The sequence below is a fragment of the Cucumis melo genome, chromosome 3 (genome assembly GCF_025177605.1).
Source record: "Cucumis melo cultivar AY chromosome 3, USDA_Cmelo_AY_1.0, whole genome shotgun sequence".
Classification (NCBI taxonomy): Eukaryota; Viridiplantae; Streptophyta; class Magnoliopsida; order Cucurbitales; family Cucurbitaceae; genus Cucumis; species Cucumis melo.
In genome coordinates this window covers 26,869,489-26,883,721 of record NC_066859.1, presented here as the reverse complement: position 1 = coordinate 26,883,721, position 14,233 = coordinate 26,869,489, and the positions used below count along the sequence as shown (strand labels likewise).

At 31.0% G+C, this 14,233-nt stretch overlaps 2 protein-coding genes and 1 long non-coding RNA gene across 3 annotated transcripts; 1 reads left to right on the top strand and 2 right to left on the bottom strand.

Moving 5' to 3' along the window:
* Positions 1–71: 71 nt before the first annotated feature.
* LOC127148474 (uncharacterized) lies at positions 72–1,888 on the top strand. The gene is made up of 2 exons (XR_007819475.1): positions 72–1,222; positions 1,384–1,888. It is a non-coding gene; the product is annotated as an uncharacterized LOC127148474 (long non-coding RNA).
* A 3,331-nt stretch (positions 1,889–5,219) lies between these two features.
* Positions 5,220–6,890, bottom strand: LOC103488291 (UPF0481 protein At3g47200-like). The gene has a single exon (XM_051082907.1). The coding sequence runs from the start codon at positions 6,888–6,890 to the stop codon at positions 5,220–5,222; it is 1,671 nt and encodes a 556-aa protein (XP_050938864.1).
* Positions 6,891–10,959: 4,069 nt separating this feature from the next.
* Positions 10,960–13,107, bottom strand: LOC103488292 (UPF0481 protein At3g47200-like). Its single transcript, XM_008446965.2, has 2 exons — positions 12,963–13,107; positions 10,960–12,493 (listed from the first exon to the last, which is right to left on the bottom strand). Exon 2 carries the CDS (start codon positions 12,451–12,453, stop codon positions 11,068–11,070), a length of 1,386 nt encoding a protein of 461 aa, XP_008445187.1. The 5' UTR covers positions 12,454–12,493; positions 12,963–13,107; the 3' UTR covers positions 10,960–11,067.
* Positions 13,108–14,233: the final 1,126 nt, after the last annotated feature.

Here is a 14,233-nt window from a genome sequence, read left to right as displayed (position 1 = left end):
TTTATGTTGTTCCTTTAAAGATTCTTCTATTTCTTTCCAACTAGATATTCCATATGAGGGCCACCAATATGTTGAAAGAAATGATACCTCTTTTCGTTTTTGTTTTCTGGTTGATTATGAGGGAGATAATTAAGAGAGTTGAGATTTTTGATGCTCTCATTTCTACTTAGGATATCATTTGTCTTTTGCCAGAGAAGAGAAGCTGCATGGCATGATAGGAAGATGTGGTTACCTGTCTTGCAGTCTTTTTTACACATTGTACACCAGTTTGGGTTCAAGCACATGGACTTTATCCTCATTTGGATTTTATCTTTCGTCAGTAGGTCATCATTGATTATAGTCCAAAGGAAAACTTTACATTTTTTGGGAATGTTTGTTTTTCCAGAGATTTATGAAGGCTACTGATCTGTGTTATGAGGGTGTGCCGATTGGTGTGCGTTTAGAGTAGACTTTACTGATCGGACAGAAAAACATTGGTTGCTATTTAGCTTCCATAATGGGGTATTTCTGTCATGTTGGTTCAGGAAGCTGGGTAGATTTATTTTGATATCCCTCCATTGTTCCTGCTCTCTGTCGTTTAGTTGCCTCCTTGGATTCAGATCCCAGTCCTTTATTCTTTCATCCCACGTATCCTTGATAGATGATTCTTTTTCTTTAGAGAATGCAAACATTTCGTGGAAAGTTATCTTTAAGGGCAATGTTATCATTCCACCTGTGATTCCAGAAAGACAAGGATTCTCCATTTTGGATTTTCCAATTTAAGTTTTCCTTGAACCAGCTGTATTTGCTTGTGATGGCCTTCCATGGGGCATTTGAGCTGCTGTATTTACTTTGTGTAGGCAAGTCTTTTATATATTCTTTTTCATATTTTGCATCAATGACTTTTCTCCAAAGAGCTTGTGGTTCATTGTAATATCTCCATATCCATTTGTTGAGAAGAGCAAAATTTACTGATTCTATTGAGCTGATGCCGAGGCCACTTTTTCTTTTGGGAGAGTAGCTATCTTCCAAGATACTGGATTCATAGACTTTTTCCTTAAGTCCTTAAGACAATTTCTCGAAGTTACCTATCCATAAAAAGTTTCTCCAATGTTTTTCTACCTCTTTACAGCAAGATTTTGGAGCTTTAAAAACTGAGAGTTGATATGTAGGAAGGTTGGCTAAAGAGGAGTTAATTATCGTTAGTCTGCCTACTTTAGAGATGAGAGCGTACTTCCAGTTGGTTAGTTTTTTGTGGATTTTTCTTATAATGTTGTTCCAGAAGGCTTTTGTTCTTGGTTTGCCCCCAAGAGGCATCCCTAAGTGTGAAATAAGGAAGAACTGTGTGCTTATACCCCAACTTTTTGCCACTTTTTCTAATCTTTCTTTGCTTACATTAACAAGGGTTATTGAAGACTTTGTGAGGTTGATGTTTAGAGACCAGTGGCTGATTCAAAGAGGTGAATGGCAAACTGAAGATTTCTGATGCTTTCATCCTCATCTTGCACAAAGAGAAGAATATCATCTGCAAAAAGAAGATGTGTGAGATTAATATCTTTGATGATAACTCCTTTTATCTTGTTTGTGTTCTCCAAATGTTTTAGTAGGCAGTTGAGATAGTCCATAGCTAGGAGATATGGGATCTCCTTGTCTAATTCCTCTTTTTGGCTGTATTTTTCCACAAGGTTTCTCATTTATTATTAGGGATAGTTGCAAATGTAGCAACTATATTCAAAATAATTAAGTATATAGCAACATTTTTAAAAAATTGCAAATATAGCAAAATTTGTCAAAATCTATCAATGATAGGAGTCTATCACTGATAGACTATGTAGCAAATGTTGGTCTATCACTAATAAACCATAGGAGTCTATCAAGGATAAAAACCCATCGCTGATAGATTTTGTTATATTTACAATTTTTTTAAAATATTGCTACATAGTTAATAATTATTCTAAAAATTGCTATATATCCATTCTAATTACCCTTATTATTATGGAGTATTGTACCGTTGTTATGCAGCTTTTTGTCCATTGTCTCCACTTCTGAGGAAAACTTTCTTTTTCGAGAATGTAATCTATGAAATCCCAACTGATTTTTTCAAATGCTTTTTCTATGTCTATTTTGAAGACATAGTCTTTGGTTTTTTGTTTTCTCCAGAGATCTATTGCTTTGTTTGCTGTCAGGATAGCATCTGTGATCTGCTTTCTTTGACAAAAGCCAATTGATTTTCTGATATACAAAATAACAAACAATAAAACAAATGGAAAAAGAGAACAACACTCGAAAATATACCGGTTCACTCGACCAAACTCTGAACTACATTCAATCTTTTACTAAGTGTAAAGAATCCAATACTTGTACTTCATAAATCTCTCTATCTGAATAGTCCAACATGAACTATCTATGTACTATGTTAGAATAAATAAGAGAAACCCTAATTAAACTCAATTAAATAGAAAATACACTGCATTCGTTGCATTTATACTTAGTGCCACTCTAAAATACTTGAAGAAACAAAAAGAACTTTTAATGCTGTGGGGTTTTTTACTGATCTTCTTCAGCAACAAAATAACTGATGCCACACTTCAATTTTTCCTTCCACGAATTGGGTTTTTAAAGAGTTTTCACCGCCGATTTCTTTTATGGTTCGATAAATTCACCACCTTTAAATAACCAATCAAAAATCAAATTTTAATCTCCTCCAATTTTACCAACAAAAAAACAAGCCTAATATGGACCAGTAGATCCACGTTCTTTGTCAAATATAATTCTAGCTTTATTGCCTTAAATCTTCACATTTTTGTATAATTTTGTTTGTTGTCTCTCCTATTAACTCTTTAGCCCTTTTACTTTGATACTTGCTTTCTGTATTATTCTTATTTATCATTAATGAAGCGGAAATGATGGGTGTTAAGGGAGGATCCATCCAATAAAGATGTCCGAGTGCACCTATTGATCCAAACGTATCTTGTTCAGGAAAACTCTAACGACTTTTTGCTTTTGATATCACTACCTTTTTTAACTGATGTTGAATTTTATTTACACTTCTAACAATATTCACATCACCTCCGTGTGTGTATAGACTAGCCAGCTATGATTAGCCTAAGGTTTATGAAATTAATTTGTCAATCTACATCCAATTTAAAAGCAATGATTTAGGTTGCACTTAATTACTTTTATGCCCTCCACTTCCCTAGCTACCACATAAAAAAGTAATTAATTAGGAAAAAGAAGTATTTTTTTTTTAGAAAAAATGCAACATGGGAGTATGCCACAATATATTATTAGACTACATTTTGTGTTTATTAAGATAGGTGCATACAACGGAACACCCAAATGTTTTTTTTTTTCTTCAATAACTAGTTGCTTAGTGCAGTGGAAGAGAAGTGGAGAAACCACAAACCTTCCATGGCTCTGTTGATCAATATATTCCAAATTATTTCGTCTCTTCTTCTTTTTTCTTTTTAAATAAACAAAATGAACTTAGGAAATTTATTATTATTTTTTTTCCAAACGTTTTCTTCCAACAAATTAATACTTCAAAAGCATATCACTAATACATCAAATTACATATTTCCCAATAAAAAGTGGAAGAAAAATGGAATACAATTAAAAGACAGAACAAGAAAATGGAGACGTAGGATAGGTTTTGACTAGAAAGTGGATATACCAACCAATATTGTTTGAAGGAGAGTGAGAACGATGCTGAAGGTTGCAGCAAAGACGGAGATAACGGCCCATGACATATTGAAATAGTTATGTTTTAACGAAGCTTTCAACTTGCTTCACTGTCTATTACGATGCTCACATAAAGCTTTGTTGATATTGTTGAATTTCTCACTAATATCACATGACCTATTGATAAATTTTTTGAGATTGTTAAACAATTCTGAAACTTCTTTATCGCTGCCACCGATATCGTTGATTATGATTTCTATCTTCTCAAGTAAACTCACGTCTTTCTATGTGCTTATCAAATAATCCATAAATAAGATATATGAGATTACATTCATTTCATGATAATTTTTTCGCGTTCAAATGTTCATACACTATGAAGTTTCGAGTAAATGGTTTCGAAGTAATTTTTTTTTAAAATTAACTAATTTTGATCCATATTTACAAAATTTTTGTATATATATTAATTATAGATAAAAGAAAAAGAGAGAGGGAGAGAAAGAAATGAACTGAAAGATGTACCTTAGAATGTGAGGAAATTGATATGGAAGAATATGTTTGTAGCAAAAATCAAAGTGAGGCAACGGAAGAAACGAAGAGACGACAAAGCGTTTATGTAATTGATACAGAAGTAGTGTTCGCATCGTTGAAGCTTTAAGATAAACTTGGATATAAACCTCCTCGAATGGAGATCTTTTCAATCTTTCGTTTAAATTTATGAACTATGTAATCTGATGTCATATTCGATCTTTCTTCCACAAAGGTGTGTGTATGGCATGGTCTTATATTAAATTTGCATATATATTGGAAAATATGCAACTTAAATTAACTAGCATGCGGGAGATTAATTATTGGGTGATCAATTTCTTAATGGAATTATTTTTATTATATCTATAGAAGAGACTCTACTTAATTACAACTTTTAATTATGGAGATTTAAATTGGATCGGAGGAAAATTATTTTTTATATGTGTATGGATCCTAGATGTAGTCTAAATTGCACACCGAATTAATTAGCCATATTTTGTAGAGTTCATATTTTAATTAGTATGAACTGTAGAGCTCTCTCTTTTATTCAAAAATATATTTAACGAATTAAATTAGTATTATTCAAGTTTGTACATAAAACTAATTGAAGTTTATAGATTTATTTAGATAATACTTGTGAAGATTCACACAAACATCAAATCTTTTGAAATTGACTATATATAGTTTAACCAAATATAAATATGAAATTAAACTATAGCTTTCATGTCATGTTTTATAATACTAATAATAATTATTAGTAGTAGTGATATTAATATTTATTAAAAAAACAATTACATGAAAGATTTAAACCGATCATAAGTATGAAAGAAAATCTAATATTATTGCAGCACATTTTTAACAAAGGATAAAGTCTTTATGACCAAATAAATTAAAGAGGAAGAAAGCTAAAATTGGAACCCTAAATTATATTTATATGGCAAAAGATGTTTGAGTAGTTAGCTAGGAAATGTAGATATAATAGAAAATATGGTTTTCGAAGAAGAGTGAGCATGCAGACGTAGGATAGGTTTTGACTAGAAAGTGGATATACCAGCAAATATTGTTTGAAGGAGAGTGAGAACAATAATGAAGGTTGCAGCAAAAACGGAGATACCAGCCCATGGCGTATTGAAATAATTATGTTTTAACGAAGCTTTCAACTTGTTCCACCGTCTGTCACGATGCTCACATAAAGCTTTGCTGATACCGTTGAATTTCTCGAAATATGCACTAATATCACCTGACCTATTGACAAATTTACTGAGATTGTTAAACAATTCTGAAACTTCTTTATCGCTGCCACCGATATCGTTGACTATGATTCCTGCCTTCTCAAGCAAACTCACATCTTTCTCTATGCTTATCAAATAATCCATAAATAAGATATATGAGATTACATTCATTTCTTGATAATTTTTTGCGTCTAGATGCTCATATGCTATCAAGTTTCGAGTAATGGTTTCGAAGTAATCGTCAATAACTATAGGTGGGATTTCCAAAACCCCATTTTTGAAGGTTATGTTGGTTATAAATGGAGACTTTTTTGCCTTTTTTATGGTGACACCAGCCTCAGAGAGTTCAGTTATAGATGGAGGAATCCACATCTTTTCCTCATGGTAACTTTCATCATGGTCATTTTCCACATGCTTCTTCTTATTCCGACCAAAACATGAGCCTGTTCTGCTCAACAGATTATTCTTCGCCTTCGTCCAATATTCTGGCGAGTAGGTTCGTTTGAAGATTGAAAGAGTCCTTTGTTTTTCTCCGTTTTCTGCATGAACCTTCTTCTTCCCACTTGTTTCCTTATTAGTCCTGTTCAAATATCGACGACACAAGTAGAAGAAGCTTAAAATATTAATCTTCTTGTTGTCGCGATATTCATCATCTGAACTCGATATGTAGTATAGCCTTAAGAAATCCACCAAGTGTTCAGGGTCAAACTCAGACCAAACAATTCTTTCACCAAGTTGTACATAATTTTCTACCCACCCAAGACGAAGAAACTCAAATGTAAGTTCTAGAAAGGAGATGGTGGAAAATTCATTATCTGGGATTAGAGATTTGGGGTTGTTTTCTTTTGGTATTAGCTCAAACAAACGTTGAAGAAGGAAGAAAGGAAGTTGATTTTCGAGTTTTATCAAGTCAAAATATACATCAGGAATTATTCCTTGATAAAATAGAAGGTCAACATTTGGATCAATTTGAGGGAACTTATGATCAGCTGAAGTAGTGTATTGGTTATGAACAAGTATAAAGAATTCTACTATGAAGCAACCATCCACAAGCATCATCTTAACAAATTCATGGTCGTCCATGTCTATCGGATCTGCATAACATCTACGAGCTTCTTCTACCCAAGATTGAGCGATTTTCACAAGCTCCTCCAACGATTTCTCCGCCTTATGGTCATCCAGACGACGTAGAAAGTTACGAAGACCTTGAAGCTTATAACGTTCTGTAGCATTCAAATCCTTAGAACCATGATGAAAAGGGCCGATGGAAATGACTTGAGGGACATAGGCTATCCTATTCATTTGACATAGCAATTTGGGAACTCTATAAATGCTGCATTCTGTGTTAACAGCAGGCAGTTGTTCCAACTTGCTCTTTATTGATATCACAATATCACCACAATGCTTGCGTTTAACCTCACTAATCACTGCTTCATTTGAAACTTGATCATTATTAATCTCACTATTTTCCATTTCCACGGTTTCAGATCTCCTTAACAACAAACAACACATCCAAAAATATACATTTTAATAATAGTTAATGAAATAACACAGAACGATAATGCTTGACCCTTCCAAAAACAAAACTCTAGGCTTAATTAATCAAAATCGACATTTTCTTTTTCAAAAAAAAATTGTTTCAAACGATAAAACTGTAAAAAAATATATATACAAACTCAATATAACAAAGTTTCAAATGATAGTTGTCTATCAATATCTCTGCCAACTTTTACCATATTTAGATTTGTTTGCTATATTTGAAAAAAAAATGTCTGAAACACAATCTTTACGTATCTCTATCTATTGCTTTTTGAAGCACTTCATTCACCGTATTATTTTTTATTTGAACTTAAATACATTTGTGTTTCCAATCCCTCCTTAAAAACAAAGACATACGAGTAAAAGGTAAACATCATTCTCAAAAATCAAATAGTAACCAATTTGAGACCTTGAAAAAACACGTCTTTATAAGTTATAATATCATAATAATCATTGGCTATGTTATTTTTTCTCTCCATATAATTCTAAATTAAAGCAGGTTTCTTAAATGTCATAAGCAAATAAAAACACTAATTGACTTATATTTCCTTGTATTTTTTTTAATGATAAATATACAGGGATCTCTTGAAATTTTAGTACATATGGATCAAAATTAGTTAATTTAAAAAGAACCAAATAGATGTTTGAAATTAGAGGAATAAAAATGAAACATTTTTAAAGGCAAAATACAAAAATGAACTATAGCAATAGATACATACATACACACACACATATAAAAGAAAGCAAAATAAAAGTAGAGGAAAAGAGAGCTAGGGAAAGAAATGTAGAAGAAGTACCTTAATAAGATTGTGTGGAAATTGAAATGGAAGAATATGTTGGTAGCAAATGAAACTGAGGAACGTAAGAAAGGAAGAGACGTAGAGAGTTTAGTTTATGTAGAATGTGGTGCATGGGTTATTATATAATTGTCACTTCATAAGGAAAAACTTGTCATTTTATAATACTTTTGTTTAAATAAAACTATAAGAGATTTTGTGGAAGATTCATCTTGATATGTTGTAGCCTGTACCCACATGGCCAGTAATTGTTTAAGTATATGGAAAATAATTAATTCTATACCAAATTCTTCGTGAGAAGTTCGTGCAGAAAAAAACGACAAAGACAAGGTGAATGGTTGGTTCTTAAAAAGAGTTTTGAAATGTAATTGTCAGAGTTATGACCTTAAAGTTGACTTAGATCTTTCTTCAATAGTGCTGAAATGGTTGGTTCTGGCGCCAACTATGTTTAATTAGTGTGATGATGTAATGGGAGTGATGAAATTTTTGGTTTGTTCCACAAAGTGTGTATGGCATGGTCTTATATTAAATTTGCATACATTGAAAATGCAGAACTTAACTTGGGAAGGAGATTATTGGGTGATCAATTTTTTAATGGGTTATTAAAGAAAATGCAAACATTATATTGTAGAAGGCAGGTAGCAACAATTTGATAGTTTGATTTCAGGTAGGGATATATATCTATATATTTGTATATTTAATTAATAAATTCGTTCACTAATTAGTTGTTCTTGCAAAGATTAAAAAAAAAAACATGCTTAGCTATTTTTAAAATATGTCTATTTAATTTAGGGTTAGTGGCATAAATGAAAAGAAAAAAAAACCCATGAAAATAATATATATATTATAGCTCAAAATTGAGCAAAATACTAAAATACTCCTATGCAACCATCGTTTTGAACATTTTTTTTTAATTCTCAAATTAAGAGTTATCACTGATATCATCTATTTGTCAATATTATGAATGTTTCTTCCTAATATTTTCAAAATTGAAAATTATTATTGATAGTTGTTATCTATAATAGCGGTTATAATTATTAGTGATTATAATTATCAATGGTAACTTTTAATGACACTCCAAACTCGATATTAATTAATAAACATCACAAATGTAATAATTCATGTTGTCTAACATTTGATAGGTTTTTGTTTGTCAAGAGATTGCTATGTTTATACTTACGTTTGACGTTCGATTGTAATGCTCAAGCTTTTGTAAATCACAACATTAAACAAGATATAGTTAATATAGTTTTGAAATGAAATTGATATAATTCTAATATTATTGAGGTAAATTATTGATTTTAAGTTATGCTATCGACATATATATCATTTATAAATTCAAAGTTCATGATATCAGTGATATATAGATTCATATGAAACATATTGCTGGCATATTGACATCTGAAGAAGAAGAAAAAAACTGAAAAGATAAAATTGACATTTTAGAAAATTACAAATTAATCCGGAAAAGTTTCCATTTTTACAAATTTTGTTTCCTTGGAGTATATATTTTATTTATTTTCTAAATCGTATTATTTGATGCAATTTTTCTTTAATTTATTCAACTGGAGTGTTCAGAATCCCACAATCTTCTTTCAATAATGTCAATTGGGCTTTAACATAGACTCACATGCCTATCTAATAATTACTGATAATCTAATTATTTGTAACATCCCAGTTTGAGATAATTGCTTAATTATTTCGAATTAATGAAGTGTTATGTTGATTTATCTAAAAATTTAATTGACTATGGATGTCAAGATTTTAATTTGAATTTAAAAATGCAATTTGGTGGATTATGAATTAAAATATTAAATATATGAATGAGTATATATTTAATTGGGGAAATTGGTGGATTGGCCAAGAAAGAGAAAGATTTAAATATATGTTGATATCCCTAATTAATTGGAAAAAAAATGTAAAAATTAACAAGCAAAGAAAAGTATTAAATATATATTTGGTTATATATTTATTTGTGTGGAAAAAAGGTTATATATACATTAGGGTTTTGAGTTAATAAATTGACCTTGAAGAACGTGCAAAATTGAAAAAAAAAAAAAAGAAAGAATTGAAATTTCTTTTCCTTCTTCCTCCTCGAGCTTCAGCCGCAACCCATCTGAAAACTTTTTTCGCCGGCCGCCACCACGTACTCCCTCTCTGTTTGCCGAATGTCCACCGACTCTGTTTGGTAAGATTTTTGTTGTTTTCTTAGTGGATTTTGGATATCCATTATGAGTTAATTAGGGGTTTTTTTGGCATGAAGGATTATTTGGGGTTTAATTTGGAGCTTTTTTTGAGTAAATTAGTGATGGTCTAGCAAAGATCAGATTCGGTTTCGGACAAAGAGAAATTAAGTTATTAGAGGATTTAAGTTGGAATAATTAGTTGATAGTTTTGATTGATAAAATTATTAACTAATTGCGTTATATTTAGTATTTTGATTTGAGAATTATATTTCAAGTTTAATTGCTTAGACTTAAACATGAGGTAAGTGATTTACTACAGATCTTTCACATCTAGTAAGAATAATCCTACCATATATATAATGTGTTTGATTTTGATGCATGACATATCTTGTATAGGTATATCTTGACTGCTTTTAGACGGAGGGTTATCAAGGGAATACATGATCTATGATAACTACGTGATTATTAACGAGAATGTGGATTTATACAGAAAGTCTTAGCAGTGGTATAATGGTATAACTATGTGATTATTAAGGAGAATGTGGATTTTGTAGAAAATTAATAGGTCTACCTAGTGGGCTTAGTAGTAGTTCTTTACTGGCTATTTTATTATATACTCACCATTCACTCCTTTCTTTTTGACTTATTCTCAAGTAATATCCAGCCATTGGAAATCCTATTTATTTTCGTTCTTTGGAATGTTATGACTGTGAGTAGTTAGATTTTATTTCGAAACACATGATTTCATTCATGTTTTTTTTTTTTTTGGAACCCGATTAAATTAATTTTAATTTTTTTATTTACTTATTTAAACATTTGATCTTTTTTTTTCAGTTATTTTTATGTTTTTTTTGGGAACCCCAATTAAAATAATTTTTATTATTTTTATTTACTTATTTAAACATTTTATTTTTTTATTTAAATCCAAATTAAAATAATTAACATCCACAACCAATCAATTAAATTTTAAATAAACGAATATATAATTAAGATAAAGTATATGGACGAATAAAGCATAGATAAGTCATATATCATATAGAATGTTTATTCAAAAGAAGTAAGTAAAATGGAAATTAGAACATACAAATACAATATAACATAAATGCAAGGATAGGTTTGAGTAGGTAGCTAAGTAAATGTGGTGATAGCGGTGAAAATGGTTTGAAGAAGGGTGAGAAGAATGAGCAAGGTTGCAGCAAAGAAGGAGATAAATGCCCATGGCGTATTGAAATAGTTATGTTTTAGTGAAGCTTTGGCCCTGTTCCACCTTCCATTGCAATGTTCACACAAATCTTTGATGATAGAGTCAAAGTTGGAAGATTTGGGAGCTGTGATAAATTTACAAAAGTTGTTAAATAGATCAGCAACTTCTTTATCACTGCCACCAATTTGGTTGATTATGACTCCAGCCTCCACAAGTAAACGTACATCTTTCTCTGTACTTATCAAATCATCCATAAATAATACATATTGGATTACATACTTGTTCATTTTTCTTGCAGAGATTTGCTCAAATGCGACCATGTTTCGCAACACAAGTTCAAATTCATCATAAATATGTAAAGGTGGGATTCTCAAAACCCCATTTTTGAAGGTTATATCTGTCAAATGTTTGGCTTTTTCGGCTTTCTTGATGGTCACACCAGCCTCACGAAGCTCAGTTATAGATGGGGGAATCCACCTATTTTTTTCCTCAATAGTACTTTTGAATATTCCATGTTGATTGTTAACCTTCTGGCCGGCCGAAGGAACGAAGTAGAAAGTTAATAAATCAACAAAGTGTTTTGGCTCTTTGAACAAATTAATCTCGTATGTACGTACCAACCGAAACTTAAGAGCCCTAAGTGTAAGATCTCTAAAGGAGGAAATCATCATGGAGATATCATGTTTTGGTATCAGGTCAAACAAATATTGTAGAAGGAAGAAAGGAACTTGATTTTCCAACTTTATCAAGTCATAAAGTATATGCAAGTCCATTCCTTGGTAGAATGAAATATCTATATTGTCCTGAATTTGTAAGAACTTACCATTTGGATGGTCGTAATCAAATTTGAGTATAAGAAACTCGACTATGAAACAAGCATCCACAAGCATCATTATAACAAATGCATCCATATCTATCGTGTTAATGGGTGGTGATGTATAGCAATTGCGTGCTTCTTCCACCCAATGATGAGCTTTTTCTACAAGGGTGTTCAATGTTCCCGTTTGTAAGATGTCCTCCATTGATAGAATCTGCTTGTTATTAATATTTATACGACGTAGAAAGTTAATAAACCCTTGAAGCTTATATTGTTGATTGGCTACCAAATCATTGTTAGTACCATGATGAATGGGGCCAATGGAAATGAGTTGAGGGATATAGGCTTTACGATTAATCTCGAGTAGCTCTTTGGAAACTTGATAGATGCTACATTCTGCATTAACTTGAGGTAGTTGTTTTAACATTTTTCCAATACATATCACAACATTACCACAAAGCTTTTGATCATCTACCTCGCTAATTTCTGCCATACCACGACTACAAGTTATGTCATTTGCTTTTCAAGTTTCCCTTCAACAAAGAACCATGGATATATATTTTAAAAATCAATTAAATAATAAACAAACAAGGCAATTATTCAACGATTTTCAAACACAAATAGATTACACATAATTCATCGTAGTGTTTATAGACCTAATTTTCGATAATAAAAAACTAAAACCTGAAGAAGGAAGGTAGGGAGTTGAAAGAAAGTCGAGGAAGGAAGAAAGGAGTGGGAAGATTACTCAAGTTTATCCATGGAGAAATTTGGTATGTTGGAGTAAGATAGAAATCACGAATGCTTTTACCTATTAGTGTTTAAATTAGATGCGTTGATTGTAATTAAAAACAAAAAATGGACAAAATGAATTGATGTCAAATCTATATCCAACATAATCGATATTAACATAGGAATAGGCGTTTGATTGTAACGTCAATAACAAATTCCATGATGGAATTAAAAATAAATTTAAAGATGAAAAGATAAAGACGTTGGTACCTTTAATTTGTGTTTAAATTGATAGAAGAAGATGTGGTTTGGTTGGGTGGGTAGTAAACGAAAATGAGGGAAGAAAGGAAGAGAGAGTTTAAGGAAAGAAAAACTGGAAAGTCATTGAAGTGGAAGAAACTGAATTAAAAAGTTTTTGTAACCCTGATTAGTTTGCAGCCAGTTTTGAAATTATATAGAGTAGTGGTGGGTAAGTTGTTGAAACGGTCATACACTTCAAATTGTGTAGACTTCTTGAAGTCAACGAGCTTATGGAAGTGTAAGGACAAATTTGTGGGGTTCAGCTTTTACATAGATAAAATTGAAACTTATAAAGCCTTCGTGGAAGACTGATATTGAATATGTAGGGTTTTGGGCACATGGGGTGTCTGTGTCCCTTCGTGTAAGACTGATATTGAATATGTAGGGTTTTGGGCACATGGGGTGTCTGTGTTGACACAGACAGCCATAGCCCTTGGTAATTTTCTAAGTATGTGAATTAAAAACGAAAATGGGAGAAAGTAATTAATTCTGTAGCAAAGTAACTTCTCGATAAGATCCATAAAGAACCAACGAAAAAGTAAAGAGAAGGTCAATGGTATAGTTAATTAAGTTTGTATTACACATTTTAATTGGATAAGACTTTCAAATATAGTACGTCAGAAATAACCTTAAAAATCTTTATTTGTTCATTTTTCATATAATATATGGCATCTTTTTTAATATATTGTTGTAATTATGGTTAATTCTGTCGCAATGAGAGTGATGAAATAGTTGTTAATATTATACAATAATTAGATTTAAAATATCAACATATATAACAATTTAAAAAAAACATTACAAATACAATAAAATTTGTCAAACTCTATTACTAATAGTTCATATTCCAAATATTCATTATCTGCTATGGTTTATAACTGATATTGATAGACCATCAAAATTTATAAGAGATAAAAGTTTATTTCGATAAGTTTTGCTATATTTACAATTTTTTTAAAATGTTGTTAAACATTTAATTATTATTCCTAAAAATTGCGAGGCATTATAAATATTTTTTCTAATGGATTTATTTTAATGATATTTTGGGACTGTTTGGGATGTTGAATTGGGATAAAATGTATGAACTTTATATGCATCGAGTTCATATTTCTTTGTGTTGGTTGCAAAGTTGAGATCCTATGTCAGAGTTATCAGGTACAATTTTTGAATTTGAAATGATTTGTATTTTTATACCTATTTTTATTTTAGATTTTTTTATTTAATAATTCTACCTCGGTTTACTT